Source organism: Cynocephalus volans, chromosome 13 (genome assembly GCF_027409185.1).
Source record: "Cynocephalus volans isolate mCynVol1 chromosome 13, mCynVol1.pri, whole genome shotgun sequence".
Lineage (NCBI taxonomy): Eukaryota > Metazoa > Chordata > Mammalia > Dermoptera > Cynocephalidae > Cynocephalus > Cynocephalus volans.
This window is the reverse complement of record NC_084472.1, coordinates 44848406-44869095: the sequence shown is the minus strand read 5'-3', so window position 1 is coordinate 44869095 and position 20690 is coordinate 44848406. Positions and strand designations below refer to the sequence as shown.

The 20690-nt window shown below is 35.9% G+C and overlaps 1 protein-coding gene across 3 annotated transcripts in view; it reads left to right on the top strand.

Annotated features, from left to right (window-relative positions):
* DYM (dymeclin) overlaps positions 1-20690 on the top strand; it is a 389485-nt gene that overhangs the window by 94905 nt on the left and 273890 nt on the right. For all 3 annotated transcript variants that reach the window (XM_063076501.1, XM_063076499.1, XM_063076500.1), the window contains exon 7: positions 20000-20125. In XM_063076501.1, coding sequence (XP_062932571.1) covers positions 20000-20125 — 126 coding nt within the window. The remainder of the gene's footprint in view (positions 1-19999; positions 20126-20690) is intronic.

Here is a 20690-nt window from a genome sequence, read left to right as displayed (position 1 = left end):
TGTGAAAACTTTTATAAATGAAAGAGTATTGCTACGTTTTTGATTTGTTAACTTTTAAAACTAGCCATCATACTAATGTATTATTATTGACATTATCTGTTGTACACCGTATCACTTTTTAGTCTTTCCTCATATTTGACTTTTAGAATCTCCATGTTGGCATGACACTGATATTTCTAAATTTTGGTCTTAATCCTTTGAACTTGTCAGTTGTTTTTATTAAACTTATGTTCCATTTACAGTACCTTCAGGTTTCTTATCCAATAGTAAGTCAAGGAGGATGTTTTTTCCCTCTGTATTCATTGACTTTGCCCTATGCCAACACTAACACCCATTGCATGGAGGCTTTTGTCTTTATCCAAGTGTTCCACTCTGCCCTAGCAGAGCAGTGCAAGGTCATGGAGCCTGTCTTTTTTTCTTCACACGAAATTAATAACTTGCTCCAACAGTAGTTTGTTCTAGGACATTTCCAGACCAGATGGTGGAAAATTCTTGGGATAATGTGGCAGCCAAAGCAACATTTTGGCTTTTTAAAGTTGACTTTGTTTTGGCGATTGTGTAATGAAAATCTTCTGAAGATTATACAAGGACATTAAAACAAGAAAGATCTGTTGGCCTAAAACATTTTTGATCATTTGAAAACCACCATACTCAGCATGGTAGAATTTTGGTTTCTTTCAAGTATTGCCCTCTCTGGCTCTTTCACCTGATTATTTGGCACTTAAGATAGCCCAGTTAATATATTTTTAATTTTGTATTCACAGGAATCTAAGATTGCCCTTGAACTCCTTTATTTGAGCATTATAGAAAGTTATGGCAGAAAATGACATTAGAGATCATCTTGCCCAATGTACTTATTTACAAATAAGAAAGTCAACACCCAGATAAGTTATTTGTTGAAATTAACAGAGTGAGTTAATAGAAAATTTAAATGCAAATCCTAGCTTTCCTAATTTTGAATCAGTGACTTCTACAGCATGCTATAATGTGACTTGACTTAGTTTTTCATTTGCTCTTATTTCAATAGGTCATCAAATTGTAATAGAAGTTCAGCTTTTAACATTTTCAGCAATCTTCTGTTTTTAGTTCTTGATTAATTTTTGTATAGATGATATTTTATGTAATTCAGAAATCTAACACATAAAAGTGCACATGAACAGTCTTCCTTCTATCTCTATCTCCTGCTTCTCAGCCTTCCTTTTTGCCTCCATAATTAACCTCTACACGTAGTTTTTTATGTATCCTTCTTGAGATTTTTCATGCATATATATTCAATTATGAATATAGATTCTTATTTTATTCTGTTTTTACATAAAAGATGGGACATTCTACATATTGTTTTGAACTTTGCTCTTTTTTTTCCAGTTAACAATCTATCCTGGCAGTCCTTGTACATCAGCATTTAGAGAACTTTCTCATTTTTGTTTTTTAAATAGAGGCTTTGTTGAGATATAGTTTAAATACCCCCAAATTTAGCCTTTCAAAGTACAAAACTTACTGGTTTTAAGTATGTTCACAAATTTGTGAAACCATCACCACTATCTAATTCCAGAACATTTTTATTACCCTGAAAAGAAATCCTATACCCATTAGCAGTCAGTCCTCATTTGCTCCTGCCTCTGGTAACCACTAATATGCTTTCTGTCTGTGGATTTGTTTCTTCTGGACATTTTTAATAAATGAAATCACACGATATACAGCCTTTTGTGTCTGGCTTCTTTTACTTTGTATGTGTTCAAGGTTCATCCATGTTGTAGTATGTACTAGTGCTTTATTCTTTTTTCTTGCCGTAAAATATTTCATTGTACTTGTATACCACATTTTGTTTATCCATTCATCAGTTGATGGATATTTGGTTTGTTTCTATTTTTGGCCATTATGAATAATGATACTATGAACATTCATGTACAAGATTTTCTGTGGTTATATGTTTTCAGTTCTTTTGGGTATGTATCTAGGAGTGGAATTGCTAGGTCATGTGGTAACTCTATGTTTAACTTTTTAAGTAACTGCCAAACTTTTCCACAGCGGCTTTACCATTTTTTATTCCCTCCAGTTGCGTATGAAGTTTCCAATTTCTCCATATCCTTTCTCATTCTTCTTTAAAAACTACCTAATATTCTGTTATCGGTAAGAATGAAAACATTTAATCATTCTATTAATGGACTTTAGGGTTGTTAACATTTTTTGCTCATATTTTTTCTCATTTTCGTTTTGGATCCTCTATCATATCTATTTCTAGCCCTTTTTATATTAGAAGGATTAGCCTTTTGTGACATGAATTTAAAGTTATTTTTTCTGTTTGCCTTTTAACGACTTATTTGCTTATAGTCTATTTTTGTTTTTGCTATGATGAACTTTTGAAAACAATTTAAACAATTTGAATTTATTAATCTTTTACAGCTTTTAAGAACTTCAGGATCTGTAAACTGGCTCCTTGTTACCTTTTTGACCCCATCTCCTGCCACTCTCCTATTCTAGCCCCACTGGCCTCTTTGCTGCTCCTTAAATATAGTAGGCATGTTCCTACTAGGTCTTTGCATGTGCTGGTCCCTCTACCTGGAAGACTCTTACCCCGCTCCCTTGCTTCTTCCAAGTCTTTGCTCAAATTCGTCTTCTTGTTGAGGTTTTCCTGTTTCAAATTGTATCACACCTGTGATAGACTGTCAGTAACCCCCAGATTTCATTATCTTCTTCTTTGTTATTAGAATTAAGCTGGGCAGTGACAGTGTAGATAGAAATGACATTTCTCAGGCTTCCTTAAAACTAGTTGTGGATGGACGGGCCGACCCCGTGGTGCACTTGGGAGAGTGTGGTGCTGGGAGCACAGCAGTGCTCCCGCTGCGGGCTCAGATCCTATATAAGGATGGCCGATGCGCTCACTGGCTGAGCACGGTGCGGCCCGTCACACACACAAAAAAAGACAAAAAAAAAAAAATAGTTGTGGATGTACCAGAGAAAATGATATTTGCAACTTTTACATTATTTAAGAAGAAATGATGTGCTTTGGAGTACGTTTTTCTCTTTTCTGTGGTGGGAAATGATGACCACTGGAGCAGACTTAGAAGCACATGCAAAGGGCAACAGAGCTTCCTCCCAGCGTGGGTCTTTAGATGATCATATTAAATAGAGCCTGCTTGATCTGGATTTTTATATGGCACAGAAATGAGCTTTGATTTGGTTTAAAATCCTCTAATTTTGGACCTCTTTGCTATGGCAGCTTAGCCTGACTATTCCTTATCCTCCCACCCTGACCTGGCAGTCTTGGTCCAACCTTCATGATTTAATTTTTTCCTAGCACTTACTACCTCTTAGTTTACTATATAATATGTTTCTTTGTCTGCTCCTCTAGAATATAAGCTCCTTGGCATATAGTAAGTGCTCAATAAATATATAGACTGAATGGTTGAAAAGTCCTTCTTTTAAATATATTATAAGGGAATTCTTCATTTCCCCTCTCAGAATGTTAGGATTTTTTTTTTTCTCCAGCTTCAAACCTTTGATATATTTGGGATTTATTTTAGTATAGGATCTGAGGTATGGATTCAAGTTCATTTATTATTTTTTCAGAAGGTTAAATACAGTTGTTCTAACACTGTTTGTATCAATATCTTTTAAAAATTTTCTTGAAGTCTTATTATTAAGTTGTGTAACAGGGATTTAAAAATAAGAAACACCTACTGTTCTCTTCGGTAGATTTCTCACAAGAGGAAAAATTACAGTCTCCATCATCATCAAATCAAAAAGGAGATGCTGTTCTTTTTAGGCATTAATTCTTTTTATTTTTCTAGATCTTATATTTTTATTCACATTAAGAGGTATGTTGGCATGTGGGATCTCTTGGTCTATGGCTTGTAGTTATGGGCTATTTTGGCAATGATCAACAATAACAAATACTGTGTTGAGCTATGTCACTAAGCTTTATATTGAGTTAAGTGTTTTGATATTGAAATGCATATTCACTTTTTATAGTTATTACAAATTAGGTGTCTGTGAGTGTTAGATTGCTGTTTTTTATTATGAAGGAACAGAATTTTTAGGTGTAAAATCTGTCAAATAGTGTTTAAATGCTTTTAATGACTAAACACTTTTTTTTTTTTTTTTGTCGTTTTTTCGTGACCGGCACTCAGCCAGTGAGTGCACCGGTCATTCCTATATAGGATCCGAACCCGCGGCGGGAGCGTCGCCGCACTCCCAGCGCAGCACTCTACCGAGTGCGCCACAGGCTCGGCCCAATGACTAAACACTTTTAATGAGGCTGAGTCTGTGACTCTCTGCCCTCTGCCAGTAGTAAAAAATTTAACTCACATCTTTGGCAAGTTTGGCTAACTCACGTTAGACTGTTTCTCTGTAGTTGCATACCTCTTTTACGTTGATAGTTTACAATGAAGTGAGAGTGTGAAGTAATTGAGAACTGTGGTTGAAATAAGATTAGATATAATCCGTGGACTATCTCTCATGATATATATATTTTTTTCCTGTAAATTTCCCAGTAGAGAGACTATTTTGAAGCAAATGTTTCTCCCATTCATTTTCTTTGTACCTTTCCCATTTTAAAAATTTGAATTAGGAACAATAAAAATAGTCACCTATAATCTCATATCCCAGGACTGTTATGTTTTTGCATATTAGTGTCTGCATGTGTAAGTATTCACAAGCACATCTGCTGTCATAGGCAAAGTCTGCTGTCTTTTCTTAACATTACATCGCGAAGCAAATGTTTCAATAACATGTGTTTCAAAAGCAGATGGGATAACTTGTTTTATGAGTCCAGCATAACCCTATACTAAAACCTAACAACGACATTACATAAAGAGAAAATTACAGGTTAATATCATGAACATAGAAGCAGAAATACTTTAAAAAATTAGCAAATTGCATTCAGCAATATATGTAAAGGATAATACATCATAACCAGGTAGGACTTATCTCAGGAAAGCAAGATTGTGTAACAAACAGTTGAAAATTAATGAACATAATTTGCCACATTGGTAAAATTTAGAAAAGCCATCACAGTAAATGTGGAAAAAGCATTGACTAAATCCAACATCCATTCATGAAAAAAATCTCAGCAAACTAGGAATAGAAGGAAACACCTTCAGCTGGATAAAGTGTATCTATGTAAAACCTGCTGTAAACATTACACTTCATGGTGAACAACTGAATGCTTTCCCTCATCCATTAGAAACAAGTCAAGGATGTTTGCTCTCAGCATTTCTATTCACCATTGTATTGGAGGCCCTAACCAGTGCAGTAAAGCAAAGAAAAGAGATAAAAGGTATAGATTGGAAATAAAGAAGTAAAACTATGCTTATTTAATGGCAATATGATTATGTAGAAAATCCTAAGGAATACACAAAAGCTACTTGAACCTAAAAATGCATCTAGCAAGGTTGCAGATTATAAAGTCTATCATGGACTGGAAAGTTTATGTGTCCCTCCCCCTCCCCAAAATTCATATATTGAAACCTAATCTTCAATGCAATTAAGAAGTGGGGGTCTTTGGGTGATAATTAGGTAATGAGAGTAGAATCCTCATAAATGGGATGAGTGCCCTTTGAAGAAGAGACACAAGAGCTTGTTCCCTGTTTCTGCTCTCAAGGTAGAGGATGTGGGAAGCTCACTGTCATGTGCACACCAGGAAGTGGACCATCCCAGACACTGAATAGGCTGGCAGCTTGATCTTTGCCTTTCCAGCATCCACAATTGTGAGGAACGTAAGGGTACTTCAAAAAGTTTATGGAAAAAATAGAATTGAAAGATAATACAAGTCTTTCCATGAACTTTTTCAAGTACCCTCATAAATGTTTTTTATTTAAGCTACTTAGTCTGTAGTAATTTGTTATATCATCCCAAAGTAATTAAGACAAAGTCAGTACACAAAAATCATATACTAGCATCAATCATTTAGAGAATAAAAACTTACAAATTCCGTTAAAAAAAACCCCATGAAATGAGTAAATTCAACAAATATGTGCACAACTTATATGAGGGTACTTCAAAAAGTTCATAGAGAGATTTATGTTATCTTTTAATTCTGTTTTTCTGTGACCTTTTTGAAGTACCCTCTTATTAACTAAAAGACGTTGCTCAGTAAACTTAAAGAAGACCTAAATGTAGATACATATCATATTCACAAACTGGAAGACTTAAATTGTTAAGATGCTAGTATACCTTATTTGTACTAGGATTTTTTATGTACAAATTGAGAAGCTAATTCTAAAACATATGGAAAGGCAAGGAACCTAGAATATATAAAGCAATATTGGAAAAGAGGAATAAATGGAATACTTGTACTACCTTACTTTTCACGATGAACTGTAAAGCTACAATTTTTAGGACAATGTGGTGTTGACATAAATATAGACTAATCAATGAGCAACGAGATAGATCTACTCTTATGTGGTCAATTGTTTTTCAAGAAAGGCAGCAAAATCATTCAATTGGGGAGGAAAAGCTTTTTTCAACCAATGATGGTAGAAAAGCTAGTTATTCACGTGGGGAAAAAACAAAATAAAGTAAAATGAAAAACATTGACCCCTTACCTTACATGTAACACATAAATTAGAAAAATATACACATCTTTGGTTTAGGCAAAGGTAGCTTAGGAAGGACAAAGAAAGAAATAACCATAAAAGAAAAACTTGATAAGTTAAACTTTATCAAAAATAAAAACTTTGCCTCATCTGTCTGCAAAACATGTATCTGACAAAAGATTTTATTCCTGAATATATCAAGAGCTATTACAAATTAAAAAATAATTAGGTAAATAACCCAATTAAAAATGGACAAAAGATTTAAATTGATACGTTACATAAAAGATATATGAATGGCCAAGAAGCACATTAAAATAGTCATCAGGAAAATGCAAATTAAAGCCATAATGATATTGCTATACACCCACTAGAGTAGCTAAAATTAAGAAGACTGGACAGTATTGAATAGTGGTGAAAATGTGGAGTAACTAGAACTTTCAAAAACTGCTTGTGGGAGAAGAAGACAATCTGAAAAGGGTATCTTCTTTATGATTCCAACTATATGACATTCTGGAAAAGGCAAAACAATGAAACAGTAGAAAGATTAGTGGTTGCAAGGGATTTCAGGTGAGGGTGAGGAGGGAGGGAAAAGTAGGTGGTGTGTGTGATTTTTAGGACAGCAAAATTATTCTGTATGATACTGTAATCATTGATACATGTTATTATACATTTGTCAAAACGTATAGAACAGAATATCAAGAGTGAACCTTATTGTAAACTATGGATTTTGAGTGATAATGATGTGTCCGTGTTGGTTTACTGATTATAACAAATGTACTTTTCTGGTGGGGGAGGCTGTGCATATATGGATGGGAGGAGGTATAAGGGAACTCTCTGTGCTTTCCATCAATTTTCTGTGAACACAAAACTGCTCTAAAAAATATAAGCTATATTTAAAAACATTGTTGTGGGAGTGTAAAAGGGTACAACCACTTTGGGAAAAGGTTTGACAGTTTCTCACAAAGTCAAATATTCACGTCTTTCATCCTACAACTTTATTTTCAGGTATTTACCCAAGAAAAATGAAAATATATCTGTGCAAATGACTTGTATGCTTAATTTATAATACTTTATTCATAATAGCTCTAAATGGAAACAACCCAAATGTCCATCAACATTATCCTGTTGTCTCTCTGTACTTTATTCTGATAATTTCTTGTGACTTAATGTCTGTGTCACTAAACCTCTCTTCAGCTGGCTCTAATTTGAGTTTTTCTTCTTCCTTTTTGTTCTTTTTTTTTTTTTTTTTTTAATCAACTGAATTTTAACATTTGGCTATTGTATTTTTCAGTTCTAGAATTTTTTTCTAGAAGTTAATTTTTTTTGGAGGTCTGGTTTATTTATATAGTTTACAGGTCTGTAAGAAATTTTTGATTTGAAAAATGTGGCTTTTATCCCAGGAGTATAGTTTTTATCCCATGAACATAGTTGTGTTTGGTAATTATTAGTATCAGGAATGTTTTGTTTGTTTTGTGGATGTATGGTTGTTCTTGTTCATATAATCTCATCTTTTTATGTGCCTGTTTTTAATTGTTAGTCTTTGCAAAGTGGTAGAAACAATTAGATGGTTAGTATGATTTTATCTTTCTTCAGAGAGGATTGTCTCTTCTGTTGAGTATCTTGGATTCATCTTAATTCATTTTCAGGGCTGAAATTTAAAGCTGGGTTATAGTCTTGTAGTGAGTTGATATACTTCCTCTCTCCCTTACTCCCAAGGTAAGGATCCCTTTGAGGATCCCAACACTTTTTGTGGGGTGAATTACCAGGGCTTGCACCTTTGAACTCCAGCTTTTGTCCTCTAAACCCTCAGCCCTGTCAAAAACACTGCTCAGATTCCCAGCCACCTCTTATGGATCTGTAAAGCAATCCAGGCCAAAGCAATCCAGCTGTCAGGCTGAGATAGATTTTTATAGTGCCTTGAATCTTGGCCTTATAATCCTTCAATATTTTGTTAGCTTTTTGATGCTTGTAGGAAGTGTCCTTCTCGATTCCCTTTTACCCTAAGGATTTTTGTTGACTTCATCAGGAAGTTTCTTCTGAACTTCCTATCCATTACTGCTGGAAATGGAAATAGGCCCAATCCCTGTCTTTAAATAATCTATGGTTATGTAAGTTGATATGAAGGTGTGTTTTATTACATTTTTCATTTATTTTCTAATATTAGTAGATTTTTTTTTTTTGGCAGCTGGCCAATACAGGGATCTGAAGTTGAATTTTTTAATTCAACAAGTGTTTATTGTCTCATATGATGTAGACTATAAGAGTATGAAAAGCATTATAATAGTGATATTCAGAATATATTATAGGCACACCGTTAATCTACTTGTGGGTCAAGGAATGTTTTCTGGAGGAGGTGAAGCTAGCCCAAAGTCTTGAATGATGAATATGAATTAGCCAAGCAGTTTGGGGACAGAGGGGAAGATGGAACTGTTATACAGACTTGGGAGATATGAGGAGACATGGTACGGATTAATTGATGGACACATTTTACCCACATGTATCTTTAAAATGTATTTCTGAAGTGGCTATTTCAGAGGTTTTTCTGTTTATATAACTTTTTTTCCAGATGAGCTGATCTCAAATTTACGTTTCTCATTTTGAAGCTGACTTTTTAAAAACATCAGTCATCTTTAATATTTGTGATAGAAAATGGATTAAATGAGGGCATGGGCTGCTGTGCCTAAGTTGTACTTCAAACGAATATTGAGTAATCATTTTAGCTTTTGCTACTAGTTCTGTTACTGTGGCCCCAGGAGTCTAGTGAAATTTTATGCAGAGTTCTAAATCATGAAGTAGTGTTTGGAAGCTGGGAGTTTCAGATATTTTTTGTCATGTAAAATTTGGACATGAATAGATATATTTTTCTTGATTTTAGTAAACCTAAAATAATATTTATTCCTCATTGTGCCTGTGAGCATTGTGGAGACTATGGAACAAATATATGAGTACTTACTCGTTATTAGCCCCTATTTTAGGGGCTAGGGATACAGTACTGAATAAAACATAAATTGTAGTTGTGGCTGGACAGACAATGGACAAATTCATATTTAATATAATATCAGGATATGATAAAGGCAGTGAAAAAAATGTAATATGGTCGTATGTAAGGGAAGGCTTCTTGTGAAGTGGACATTTTAATAGAAACACAAATGAAGTCAGAGACAGGGTCCCATCGCTATCTGATGGGAGAGCACTCTAAGCAGAGGGAACAGCAGCTGCAAGGCCTTGAGGTGGGTACATGCTTAGTATATCCAAGGACCACTGAGTAGGCCGGGAGAACCGGAGCAGAATGAGCAAGGATAGAGGGCATATGTTGGGAGATAAGTTAGGATGATTAGTCAGAAGATAGAGTCTTAGAGGCTGAGTTAGGGACACTGCATTTTATTCTAAGTGGGGTGGGCAGCTACTGGATGGTCATTATCCTTGTTTGAATAATTTTCATTCTGTGTATTTAAACTTTCTTTTGCTTTGTGGCTATAAGTACTGTTGCTCCTTAGACAACTAAAATTGGGGATTAGATTCTTGACATTATTGAAAAAAAATATTCTGTTGTAGCCGAATTTATACCTTTGCTATCATTTGAAGCTGTGCTTCATTGTGTGCTTAAATTATTTCTTCTACCCAGTTTATTGGAGCCTATTTTAATCTATTTGTTTGAACATTATATTTTTATTACCTCCATGAGTATAACTATGAGTAATATTTTCATGCTGGCTGGTGGCAGATTTTTGGTTCCTATTGAAATTAGCACTTACATCTGATTCTTGCTGGGTGCTAGTGTAGGCAGAGTAATGTCTCCCCACCCCCAAAGATGTTCATGCTCTAGTCCCTGGAACCTATGAGTAATATAACTTATGTGTCAAAAGCAATTTTGTAGTTGTGATTAAAATTAAAGACTTTTTTTTTTTTTTCGTGACCGGCACTCACCCAGTGAGTGCACCAGCCATTCCTATGTAGGATCCGAACCCGCGGCAGGAGCGTTGCTGCGCTACCAGCGCCGCACTCTCCCGAGTGCGCCACGGGCTTGGCCCAAAATTAAAGACCTTTTGATGGGGAGAAACTTTACTTTATTATTCCAGTCTAATCACACAAGTCCTTTAAGGGAGATGAGGAAAACAGAAGAATGGGCCGGAGAGATGCAACATGAGGAGTCATTCGAAGCTGGTGCTGGTACCGTAGATGGAGGAGCCAGGGAATCTTGCGACCTCTAGAAGCTTGGAAATGCCTTCAGTTTACGCAGCAAGAAAGTGGGGACATGAGTTCTACATCCACAAGGAACTGAATCTTACCAGCAACCCAAATGAGTAGGAATGGATTCTTCCTTAGAGCCTCCAGAATGGAAGGCAGCTTGCTGACATCTTCATTTTAGCCACAGTATGAGACCTGTGCTGTACTTTCTGACCTCCAGAACTGTGTGAAAACAAATTTGTGCTATTTAAAGATGCTAAAGTTTGGGCCGGCTCGTGGCGCACTCGGGTGAGTCCAGCGCTTGGGAGCGCAGCGGCGTTCCCACCACGGGTTCGGGTCCTATATAGGAATGGCCGGTGCAGTGCGCTCGCTGGCTGAGCGCGGTTCGGGCGACACCAAGCCAAGGGTTGCGTTCCCCTTACCGGTCACAAAAGGACAAAAAATAAATAAATAAATAAAGATGCTAAAGTTTGTGATGATTTAATGACAGCAACATAAAACGAATACAGTGCTGATGAAACATATTCAGCTTCTAAAATCAGACAACTTTAGCAAATTAGATTTAAGTGTACATTTTTAATGGCTCATTCATTCCAACCAATATTTAAGTACCTAATATTTGCTGGGAACTATGGTAGGAGCTAGGAATAAGAGAGGTCCCTGTCTTTACCAAACTTGTGGTCTGCAGTTACTTCATAAATGGTCAATTTTTTAATTTTACACTTGTAAACTTCACGCATATAAGTGTAAATGCAGAGAGAATAATGAAGCACCATATGCTAATCACTCAGTTTCAACAATTACAACTCTTGGCCACTCTTGTTTCACCTATACCCCTATCCATAACCACTCTCCTCCACCTCTCAGATTAATTCAAGAAAATTCCAGACATCACATTATGTCTGGACAATTTTATGTGAAGCTTTGCTATGCAGTTATTATCTCATGTTCCACATGATACAAGAAAAATACAGACCTTGTTTTTATTTTATCATCTTCATCATAGTATACTGTATTGTCTGTCTGTGAATTCATTTGCAGTTTTTAGCTCTCTCTATTTTATCATGAAATTTTGTCCAGGATTTCTTTGGTGCAAATTAGAAAATTGTATAGATCAGTTGTTTGCAAAAGTGCTGTAATACTGGTTTTGGAGTTACAACTAAATTTTATCAAATAGGTGAATTCACAAAGGATCTGTGAATAATGAGCAACAACTAGTACTAGCCAGAGCAATCAGAGAACAGAAGGAAATAAAGAGCATCCAGATTGGAAAAGATGAAGTCAAACTGTCCCTGTTTGCAGATGACATGATCCTATATATCGAACAGCCTAAAACCTCTACAAAAAAACTGCTGGAATTGATAAATGATTTCAGCACAGTAGCAGGATACAAAATCAACACACAAAAATCAGTAGCATTTCTTTTCTCCAATAGTGAACATGCAGAACGAGAAATCAAGAAAGCCTGCCCATTTACAATAGCCACCAAAAAAATAAAATACTTAGGAATTGAGTTAACCAAGGAGGTGAAAAATCTCTATAATGAGAACTACAAACCACTGCTGAGAGAAATTAGAGAGGATACAAGAAGATGAAAAGATATCCCATGCTCTTGGATTGGAAGAATCAACATAGTGAAAATGTCCATACTACCCAAAGTGATATACAAATTCAATGCAATCCCCATCAAAATTCCAAAGACATTTTTCTCAGAAATGGAAAAAACTATCCAGACATTTATATGGAACAATAAAAGACCACGCATAGCCAAAGCAATGCTCAGCAAAAAAAATAAAGCTGGAGGCATAACACTACCTGACTTTAAGCTATACTACAAAGCTATAATAACCAAAACAGTATGGTACTGGCATAAAAACAGACACACTGACCAATGGAATAGAATAGAGAATCCAGAAATCAACCCACACACTTACTGCCATCTGATCTTTGACAAAGGCACCAAGCCTATTCACTGGGGAAGGGACTGCCTCTTCAGCAAATGGTGCTGGGATAACTGGATATCCATATGCAGGAGAATGAAACTAGACCCATACCTCTCACTGTATACTAAAATCAACTCAAAATGGATTAAGGATTTAAATATACACCCTGAAACAATAAAACTTCTTAAAGAAAACATAGGAGAAACACTTCAGGAAATAGGACTGGACACAGACTTCATGAATACGACCCCAAAAGCACGGGCAAACAAAGGAAAAATAAACAAATGGGATTATATCAAACTAAAAAGCTTCTGCACAGCAAAAGAAACAATTAACAGAGTTAAAAGACAACCAACAGAGTGGGAGAAAATATTTGCAAAATATACATCTGACAAAGGATTAATATCCAGAATATATAAGGAACTCAAACAACTTTACAAGAAAAAAACAAGCAACCCAATTAAAAAAATGGGCAAAAGAGCTAAGTAGGCATTTCTCTAAGGAAGATATACAAATGGCCAACAGACATATGAAAAAATGCTCAACATCACTCAGCATCCGGGAAATGCAAATCAAAACCACACTGAGATACCATCTAACCCCAGTTAGGATGGCTAAAATCCAAAAGACTCTGAACGATAAATGCTGGCGAGGTTGCGGAGAAAAAGGAACTCTCATACATTGTTGGTGGGACTGCAAAATGGTGCAGCCTCTATGGAAAATGGTATGGAGGTTCCTCAAACAATTGCAGATAGATCTACCATATGACCCAGCTATCCCACTGTTGGGAATATACCCAGAGGAAAGGAAATCATCAAGTCGAAGGTATACCTGTTCCCCAATGTTCATCGCAGCACTCTTTACAATAGCCAAGAGTTGGAACCAGCCCAAATGTCCATCATCGGATGAGTGGATACGGAAAATGTGGTACATCTACACAATGGAATACTACTCAGCTATAAAAACGAATGAAATACTGCCATTTGCAACAACATGGATGGACCTTGAGAGAATTATATTAAGTGAAACAAGTCAGGCACAGAAAGAGAAATACCACATGTTCTCACTTATTGGTGGGAGCTAAAAATTAATATATAAATTCACACACACACACACACACACACACACAAAAAAAAAAAAAACGGGGGGGGGAGAAGATATAACAACCACAATTACTTGAAGTTGATACGACAAGCAAACAGAAAGGACATTGTTGGGGGGGAGGGGGAGAGGGAGAAGGGAGGGAGGTTTTGGTGATGGGGGGCAATAATCAGCCACAATGTATATCGACAAAATAAAATTTAAAAAATAAAATAACTTTTTATTTAAAATAAATAAATAAAAATAATAATGAGCAACAACTATATACATGGTGATTTGTTGTTTACTATGTTTTTGATTTAGGTTGATGATATCACCATCTCTGAGTTCTAAATCTGGAAACCTTAGTCTTTCTTGATTGGTTTTAAGTTCATATCGCTCACTTTAAGCATCCAGTCTGTCATTGAGTGGTATTAGTTTTATTTTGTTTAATGTTAAAGTCTGATTGCTCTTTTCCATTTCTGTTGTCATTGTTTTAGTTGAGGTCCTCATAATGTCCCACCTATCACCTTATGTTTCCCAACCTCTTATGCCTCCATTCATCCCACAATTGGACCCCTCAGGTGTAGGGTTGAGTTAATTGTATTCTTCAGCACTGTCATCATTAGCTCATTCATGGTCTGCCCTTCTCTCCATTTAATATTCATTCATTCACTTACTCACTTTTTTGTCCTATTCTCTACTCCTTTTCTTTTCCATAAACAGCCATTCTAATGTGTTTAATGTATGTGCTTTTATATGTATATGTTCAAATATAAAATGTTATGTGTACATGTATTTTATATATATGTGTGTGTGTGTGTATATATATATATAGAATTGTGTTATAGAACTCATTCTGTTTTCTGCTTTTTTCCCTCTCAGAACTGTTTTTAAGAGTTACTTGTGATGTTTAGTGAACATCTAGTCTGTGGCATTTAAAACCACTGCATTGTGTGTATCCACCACATTTTACTTATTCAGTCCCTCAGTGATGGACACCTGGATTGCCTCCAACTTTGCACCCCCACAGATGATGAATGTCTTTGTGTTATTTATCTATTACTGCATAAAAATTACCCTATAACTTAGCTGTTTAAAACAGATATTATTTTGCAGTTTTTTAGGGTTAGGGATATGGGTACAGCTTAGGTTGGTGCCTCTGACTCAAGGTGTCTCGTGAGGTTGTAGTCCAGCTGGGGCTGTGGTCTCATCCGAAGCCTCTACCAGGGAGGACTTGCTCCCTAGATCTCTCATTTGGCTGTTGGCAGGATTGTGTTCTTCAAGGGTTGTTGGACTGAGGACTCAGTCAACTCAGTCATCAGCCTCACTGGCTGTTGACTGGAGGTGGCCTCCCTTAGTTTTTTGTCATGTGGACCTCTCCACATGTCACCTCATACCAAGACATCTGGAAAGCAAATGAAAGAACGAGAGAGGGAGCCTAAAACCAGCCATTGTCTTTGTAAGCTAATCTCTCCGAAGTGACATCCTATCACTTTCACTGTATTTTGTTAGAAATACAGTGTATTTCACTGTATTGTTAGAAGTTAGTCACTAAATCCAGCGTATGCTGGGGCTGGGGGAGGAAGACTGACACAAGGTACAAATAGCAGGAAGCAGGGATTATTGGGGGTCATTTTAGAGGTTGCCTCCTACAGTCCTCCTTTGTATCTCTGTGAATTTTTCTTTGGCACACAAAAAGGGTACTTCAAAAAGTTTGTGGAAAAATAGAATTAAAAGATAATACAGATGTTTTCATGGAATTTGTGAAGTACTCTTGTATATATACTGGGCATAGGTTGTTCTCTAAAATGATTTTGCTGGTCACTGTTCCCATCAGAGGAACATGAGGGTTTTTATATCATTAGCATGCCTGCCAATAGTTTACATTATCTCAGGCATAAAGGGCTATCACGTTATTTTAAATTGCCTGATTATATCTTTTGCTCTTTTTGTTCTAGTGGAGTTTCTACCTTTTTATTGGTCATTTGCAGCAGTTGCTTATAGTATTCTAGATATTAGTGTCTTGTTCTTCTTCCAGTCTATTATCTGCTTATTTACTTTGTCCAAGGTTTCATTTCTTGAGCAGTAATTTTTAATTTTGATGTAATTACATGGGTGGTTTGTGCTTTTAGGCTTTTATTTAAGAAGTCCTTTCTTGTGTTTATATTACAAACTTAAATCATTGTACATTTTGTTCTGTTAACTTCAGTTTTACCATTCACACGTAAATCTTTAATCCATCTGTGGTAGGTCTTTGAGTATGTTGTAAATTAGGAATCCATTATCATTTTTCTTCATGAAATTAGCCAGTTTTCCCCCACACCATCTTCTGTAAAGTCTATTCTTTCTCCCTTGATTTGTGGAGCCGCCTTTATTGTTTCCATGTATATACAGGTTTGTCTTTAAGTTCTCATTGGGTTCCATTGGTTTGTCTATTCTTTTGTGTGCAAATACCATGCTGCTTTTATTACTGCATCTGTGTAGCATGGCTTGATATCTGGCAGGCAAAGTCCCCCTCTTTGCTCTTCATTTTCATGGTTGATTCAGCTATGTTTATTGTTTTATAAAAATTTTAGAGTCAATTTATAAAGTTCCTCAAAAAAGTCCGGTGAGAATTTTGGTTGTGATTGCGTTGACGTCATAGATGAACTTGAGTAGAATTGTCTTCACAGGGTTAGGTTGTTCCATGCAGATCCTCCTCTTCTGTGTCCTTTATTGGTGTTTAAGTTTTTGGTTTTTTTCATGGATGTCCCATGAATTCTTGGCTAATTCCCAAATATTTTAGTTATTTTTACAATCTTGCAACATGGTATCTTGTTTTTGATAATCAACTATTGTTGGTTAGTGTTGCTAAGGAGAAATGCTGTTTATCTGTTTTTCAAAGTTTCTTTTATTTGGCAACCTAGCCCAACTTTTTAATTAGGTCTAGTTAAAATTTTGTTGATCTTCTTGTAACTGTTTTAATCTCTCTTCCTTCAATATATACACATTTCTTTTCCTTTTCATTCATTTCTCAGCTTCCAATACCTGTCCCTTTGCCTCCACCTCTTCTCCATCCACCTAGCAATCTGTTTGATCAATATTTAATTTCTTGCTTTTCTTCCAAATTACCAGACCTTTTGAAATCTGCGTGTCTTTGTGTGGTTTCTTTATTTTAATGCTCTTCCCCTTTGTCTTATTCTTCCTCTGCTCAGATACCATCTTCTTTGTGAAGCATTTCCCTCCTGCCCCAGGCAGAATTGGTTGCTGTTATCTTCGTCTTCCTATATAGAGAGTTCATATTCTTTCATAGGATTTGCTGGATTTTGTTGTAATTTCTTTTTATGTGCCTGATTCTTTTGCCGACTCTTCACTAGGACCTCTCTCTTTCTCCTCTCGCTTCTTTTTCCCTTCTCTCTCAATCTCTTGTCACTACTGTGTCTGTCTTCTCAGTTATCTCCTTTCTCAGGCAAGATCATCTCCTACATTGGCAAAGAAATCCAGTAGCAGATCTAGACATGTGTGGTTCTTAGCACTCACAATCTCAGGAGAAAATGCCTCTTTTCTGACAGTTCCAGAAGTCCTGGGAAAGATTTCACAGGGACCATTTTTATTGGGCATACCTTGATCACCTCTTGCAACCAGGAGGTGGAGTCAAGCCCCATCTGAAGCATATTTGTGGGGAGGGGATAAGTTCTTGGAAGGAAAAGAGGGCTGCTTTTGCCAGAAGAGTGGGAGCTGGATGTTGGTCAGGCAAAATCAATAGAAGACAGCCTCTAAGTCAGTCTACATCCTTGATCCTTCTTTCATGAAATTACCTTTACATTTTTGTTGCAATCAGTATTCCTTTTATGCCTATGAACATGTATTATATGACCTTAACATACTTCTTCCTCTTTGCTGTTCTAAGTTGTGTATGCCTTGTACACTATGCTGATGAATCTGTTTAGGAAGGTATCCAGTAAATTTTCAGTCAAAATCAGAGCAATAAAGATTCTTCTCTCTTTCTCAGTATATATCCATTGAGTACCTGTTATGTACTAAATTGAGAATGCCAAAAAAAACCCCACAAAAAGACAAAAAACCAGACAAACAAAAATGGAAGGGTCCCTAGCTAGAATCTCATGTGTTCTAATAAGAAAGATAAACTTATCTGCAAGTAGCTGCCACTCATACGTTAGGTCTTAACTTAAATGTCACTTTTTTAGAGAAGCTATCTTTTGATTCCACAAATCAAAAGAGTTAAAATCAGAGTCCTCTATAATCCTCTTGTGTTGCAACTGGCTCTTTTTGTTGTTGTTGTCCTTTTTGGAGTAATTTTTATTTGATTTCTGTCTTCTCCACTAATTGTGAGCTCCATAAAAGCAGGAGCCTTATCTATTATTAATGGCCTTGTCCCCAGTATATAGCTTAGTGCCTGTATAGACATAGTAAGAATAGTCTTTATCAATATTTGTTGAATGATATATAAGCTGAGATACAATGTGATAAACAACTTTATAGAATTTGTTTCTCTGGGCCTTTAGGAGCACATGGGAGGTATCAATTAGTTCCACTTAGGAGTTTTGGAGAATGGATTTTTAGCTTGGTATAAAACTTAATGCCATGTTGACTTAGTATTGTTATGTGCTATAAGCTTTCCCTACCTCCCAACATCAAATCCTCTACTTTTCATTGCTTTAAGTTTACAAAATTCCATGGAAAGAGACTGATTTTCTTTGGCTCAATTGATTTCGAAGGAGAGTAACCCTCTGTTCCAAATATATTTCCCCAAGTTTATTAGACCTAGTATTTATTAACGTTCATAGTTTTTCGTTTAAAAAAAAAAAACAATTTGTTTCTGGATCTGGGACATAGAGGAAGCTCTTAAATTATAAACCACTGTAGTCGATTCTTTATTACTGAAACATTTGTAAGGAAGTAGTCATCTATTTACCTATCTAGATAGGCTCTACCCTGTAGCAAGGTATTTATTACTTCAGGATTTGGCCTTAAAACCTGACCCAACTGAAAAGCCTAGCCAATTGACTATAGAGTATAGATTCCCAACAGGCGTGGATTATATGAATGAGTGGTTATTGTGATGCAAAATCTTTTGGGTTTTGAGCACCCAAATTATCATTAGTGAAACATACCACGATGTGAAACATCAGTTTTGTCTTTCTTCCAGTTCAGGAAGTAAGAATAAATGCAAGAATTGCTTTTTATGTGGTTAATATTTACAATAGTAATTAGGGAAATTTCAGGAAGGCAAATTATTCCACAGTACTTTAAAAGTCAGATTTCTGAGTAGAACTGAGATTTATTGATTTTTTGTTTTATTTTGTATACTTTGTTTTTAAACATATTTCTGTCAGTAATAACACCTTACAGTATCTGGTAGAATTTAAGCTTGTTCAATTCTCGTTTAATGAGCCTTCATTTAAGTAGGTGATAAGTACTTTTCTTTGGGAATTTCATGAATATTTCAGTTTTATAAAAATATTTTGATATGTTCTTAGAGTTTTTACTTTTTGCTGTACTGTTGAGATTTCCACTTTCCTGTTCTTCACATGTTACTCTTCCCTATGATAATCCTGTTTCAACATTTGCAGTAACTGAAAATTTCTGGATGCCTTTATTCCTTTTTGTGCTCCCTGCTCAACTCAAACTTTTCCTTTTTGTTTGACCTGAGATTTGTTTCTAAAAGGGATTAATGATCATTGGATGACAAGGTATTCCTTCGTAATAGAAATGTACTTAATAAAACAGGTATAATGTGTTTACTGTTAATATTTTGCTGAACATCCAAAGTTGGCCTTGAGAAAGTGGACACTAGAGACAACAAATCTAGGGTGTACCATTGTTTTGATCATAAAGCGATTACCAACTCCAAAAGTCATTGTTTTCTTCCCTACACTGTGACTTCTCTTCAGTTTTACAATCTGAATATTTGCTTCTGTAGTATGACTGAACAGGGATGAATATAGAAGTCTAGATTGGATCTTCACAGCTTAACATTACTGGGAACTGTTTCTGTTATACACTAATAGACTAGGAAATGGGAACTGAAAAAGAGAGAGATAGTGGGATCCAAATACAAGAGCTAATGACCAGAAAAGAGTTTAATAATTTTGCTTGACTTAATTTTTATGGTAAACATATTAGTATTTTTTAATAACCTAAAAATGTTTGACTATTTAGATTTGAGTTTTTCTTGTACAGTTTATTTAGAAGAGTAATATCTTAATCTTCCAAAGTGACTTTTCTGTTTTTCCTCCATTTCTCCAGAGATATTACATATGAAATATCAGTAGAAGCTATATCAACAATGGTTGTTTTCCTTTCCTGCCAACTCTTCCACAAGGAAGTTTTGCGACAGAGCATCAGCCACAAGTATTTGATGCGAGGTCCATGGTATGTTTCTATTTTAAATTAGTCTGATTATTTCATTTTATTATTTTATTTTTTTATTGAATCAAAATTGATTATATATATTTTGGGGGTTCAACATTGAGATATGGTGATCAAATCAATATTACTAGCATATATATTGTTACAAATCATAATTATTCTTTATGCCCCTTGTCCAATCTCTCCTTATCCCCCTCTCCCTCCCCTCTCCCCCCTCTAATCACCCTAGATTTCTTCTCTCCTGAAAGAATGATGGTTACTCTGTTGATTTGTTGCCTAGATGATCAGTCCAATGCTGGGAGGTGTGATCAGGTCCTCCAGTATTATCACAGAGCAGATGCTTCTTCTGTCACTCTGTAACAGGCTTTGTGGAAAGAGACATCCTCTTTTCTTTATCTCTGCTGGTGACTCTCCTTGTATCAATGCACTCCATTGGCTGGTGGACCATCTGTGTGGTGGTTGTGGCATCTAGCCACTTTCACAGCAGCCATGGTTATTGTGGTGGCTGTGGTGGGCCACCCACATGGAGGTGATGTTTTTGGCATGCTCCTTGGTGCTGGCGGTGTGC